The 3,854-nt window shown below is 35.0% G+C and overlaps 1 protein-coding gene across 1 annotated transcript in view; it reads right to left on the bottom strand.

The window, feature by feature from the left end:
* LRRC49 (leucine rich repeat containing 49) overlaps positions 1-806 on the bottom strand; it is a 178,135-nt gene extending 177,329 nt beyond the window's left edge. The window contains exons 1-3 of the mRNA XM_012640557.1: positions 698-806; positions 260-362; positions 88-94 (exon numbers count right to left, since the gene is read on the bottom strand). Of these exons, the coding sequence (XP_012496011.1) occupies positions 88-94; positions 260-362; positions 698-806 (219 nt within the window). The remainder of the gene's footprint in view (positions 1-87; positions 95-259; positions 363-697) is intronic.
* Positions 807-3,854: the final 3,048 nt, after the last annotated feature.

The following is a 3,854-nucleotide window of genomic DNA, read 5'->3' on the forward strand; positions in this document are numbered from 1 at the left end:
CATCAATGTCATATTTTAGAATTGCTATAGTATTCTTTTGGAGTATAGTCAATCTCTTTTAGATTATATAGATATAACATTTCTCACCATACTTCTGGAAGGATAAACAAAAAATTGGTAAAAAGTGACTATATCTAGATAGGAGAAATGGATAGCTGAGGAACAGGAGGAGGGAGGCAGACTTGTACATCTTTCAAACCTTGTACCATGTCTATGTATTATCTAGTCAAAAAAAGAAAATAAAATAAATTGTCCTCACCTTTCTAGGGTCAACCTGTCTGAGTAAAGAATTTTCTCTTCAGAAGAACGTTGGAGAATAGGAAATGATGGCATTGATGAGCTCACCAAATTAATATGATCACCTATTAAAAATGATATACAAATACTTGATTAAGAAAAACCGTTTAGAATCTTGAAATTAGAGTCACCTTATATTTGGAGAACTTTGGCACCTACAAATACCTTATCTAGAAAGTTTCCATAGCTCTCTATATTTGAAATTAATTACTAAATTTGAGTTTGTTTCTTTCCTCCTTAAACCTAAACTATGTGTTCTGTGTGTGCCAAATAATATTTCCCTTGCCTTAAAGATTGGTTGAAAGTACAGAACACTAGTGCTATCTTCAACCCTTTGTAATCCTGACTCTTGGTACTAAATTTTAACTCTCTTGTAACTGAGATGATAGTCCCTCATTACCAGATACATTTGGGCCAGCACTATGACAGCCCTGCCGGATTCTGGACTTTGAAGATGTCTGAATGGAAGAATCTCCAAATGCTGATAAGGAGCTCGTGGCAGTTTTCATTTCCAGCCCATATAGTTCTGTCACATTTGTTGTGGATGAGATGCATGATGATTTACTACGAGGCGGAGGACTTATTACTCTTCCATCTCCTTCAAAATATCAAAAAGTTTATCACAAAGCTACGCAATACTATACTATAGTATTACTACAGAAAATACACAAAAGGTAGTTTTGGATAGCAGATGTAAACCTCACATCATCACTTTTTCTTTGTATGTTCAGATACTATTAGCAGAGAATATTGCCAAAATACCAACGTGGGTATCGATAAATCCGGTACACTTGTAGTTAGGGTCCACAGGGCATATGACACCCCAAGACAGTTATAGGTTGTTAGTTGGTTTTCCTGCCATTAAGTAACTTTCAATCTAGTAGGCAAACACATATGAAATTAATAAACTAAATAGAACAACATGCATAAAATGCAGAATAAAAAAGAATACCTATTTATGTATTTGCATATAAGTATGTCTGGTTATTTATCACTTAATTAAGATGGTTACAGATGAGTTTTGGAGGAGATGGATATTAAGATATAGTCTAAATAACAAAAGAATGTAGAATGGTCAAGAAGAAATGATGGGAAATTCTAGAAACGAGGTACGATTTGAGTGAGTTTGAATTCCAGAGGAAATCTACCACATTTTCTTCTATAAAAAGAAAATCTTCTGAAAGCAGCAATTGATTAAGGGAGCAATAAGTAGTAAAATAGAATCTGAGGATACCACAAAATTATGCTGCTTAAACTAATCAATAAGGTGAAAAGATGAAAACCAAATCTAGGAAGTTAACATACTCTTTGGGAGGACATCAGACAATATGATGACAACTTAAAATCAAGTTCCATACAAATCACATTAAAAAGTAAAGCAATGGCATTTGCTAGCTTCTTCAGGTCTGCAAGGCATAAACCAAAGTATCTCACACCTAGTTTCTTGAACAAAACAATCAGTGGTCACATCCCACTTTTCTGGATATCATGAAATATCAAGATAATAATGATGTTCTAGAATATAACCATTCAGAATTGACATCATGTCCACCAATGAACCAATCTTAAGACATGACCACCTGCTAGCAAGATACCCTGGCAATCATGATTCATTAAATTGATTTGGAAATCAAAAGTTACATGGTTAAAAAACACAAAACGAATAAACAACAGACTAAGGATTTAACTGCAGTCTAAAAATTAACTGATTAAAGATTAATCAGTCAGCTAAAGAAGAAAATGGAAAAACTCCAAACAATAGACAACCTTGATTTCTCTTGTTAGCATTGGAGTTTGGTTTTTTTTTAAAAATATTAAAAGGGCAAAACAAAACCCAAAATAAAAGGCGGACTTACACTTTATAAGACTTGGGATTTAGAAACAATCATGAAAGAGTAAATTTCAATTACACTCAGTGAATAAAGGAATTTTATCCTAACACTTTCTGCTCTGATTTTACCCAAGAGTCATAATCACTAACAGCATGATGAACTTACTATCACGGTGATATACAGCTTACAATAAATAGCAAGAGACAAGAATGATTAGGTAGAAAGGCCTTGAAATCCACAAACAAGATCCTCTAAATCTGCAGTCAACAACTTCTGAGCCACTGACTGGTACCAGTTAGCGGCCTGTTAGGGACTAGGCTGCAGAGCTCCACCGCCCCCACACGCCCCCTCCCCGCCCCGGCCAGGAAAAATTATCTTCTATGAAACTTACGAAAGTCTCCCAACCCCCCTGCACATTAGGAGGTGAGTGGTGGGCAAGCCAGCCAAGCTTCATCTGTATTTACAGGGGCCTCCCCCATCACTGGCATCACCACCTGAGCTCCACCTTCCCCACCCCTACCCCCACCCGGGTCCATGGAAAAACTGTCTTCCATTTATGGTCCCTGGTGCCAAAAAGGTTGGGGAGCACCACTCTAAATGCGAACCAGAGGGATCTGTGGTTAAAATATCCACATATATATGCGGGCATATAAATACCCACGTATAAACTATATCACTATGTGGCAAAATTTTAATTGAAATACTTCCTCTGTTATTGTTTATTTCTCATATCACTATTTAATTTCTGTATATGTAGCCCTGTCTTCCCAATTAAATTTATAATCTCCTTGAGAGATGGACCTCATTTTACATCCTTTGTACTTTTGGTAGAATCTAAATACAGTAGGCAATCAGTAGATAAATTGTTTTTCCAGTTTTCTAAGACTTAATCGGGAATCTATTTTATGTGTGTTATTTTTGATAAAAAAGAAAATCAGAAATTCTTGCATTTTAGTATAAAGATGTTAAATGAATTCTTTTATAAGTAGTATCTCAAAGTCTAAATTTGGTAAGAATGTTCACTGCACTGCATCCTAGATCCATGAATAGATGGATGGGCAGATATATGTATGAATGGGTAGATGGATGCATGAGTGGATAAATGACAGATGGGTAGGCAGATAGACTGATGGGTGGATGGGCAGTATAGTACATTGCCACATATGTGTGTTCCCTCTGTCTTATCTTTGAGATTGTTTTGGTAACCAAAATCTTGATTCTAGATTTTTCCAGTGATTTATGATGATCTTAAGAGCCAAGCATTGCTTCTTCCCCTCTTTAAACATATTTTAAAATTCTTAATTAAGGCACTAAATCAATTAAGTTCAGGTTAATCAAGACTTTACTGTAAAGTAGTCCCTGCAATATCTGACTCTCACAAAATCTTAAAAATGCAGGGGGTTAACTCTTAACAAAATTTTAAAAAGTCTAAAAGAAATCACATATCAAGTTTTAGACTAACCAGCTTAAATAAAACATCAAGTTTCTTTACTTTTGACTCAGAGTATCATTGGTTAATTTGTACTGACAGGCTATGACATGTTTCATTAATTTTGAAAAATAAGAAACAGGCTAAAATTAATTATTAAGATTGGGTATCAAGATGCAGTTTATTATGCAGAGGTCCCTAAACTTTTCCTAAGAAAGTACTAGTTATAATTTTCCCAAATTTTTATGCCCTGAGAGGTAAAAGTCGAGTACAAAAGTCAAGAAAATAGCTATAAA

The sequence above is a fragment of the Propithecus coquereli genome, unplaced genomic scaffold, assembly GCF_000956105.1.
Source record: "Propithecus coquereli isolate 6110/MARCELLA unplaced genomic scaffold, Pcoq_1.0 Scaffold155, whole genome shotgun sequence".
Taxonomy (NCBI): Eukaryota; Metazoa; Chordata; class Mammalia; order Primates; family Indriidae; genus Propithecus; species Propithecus coquereli.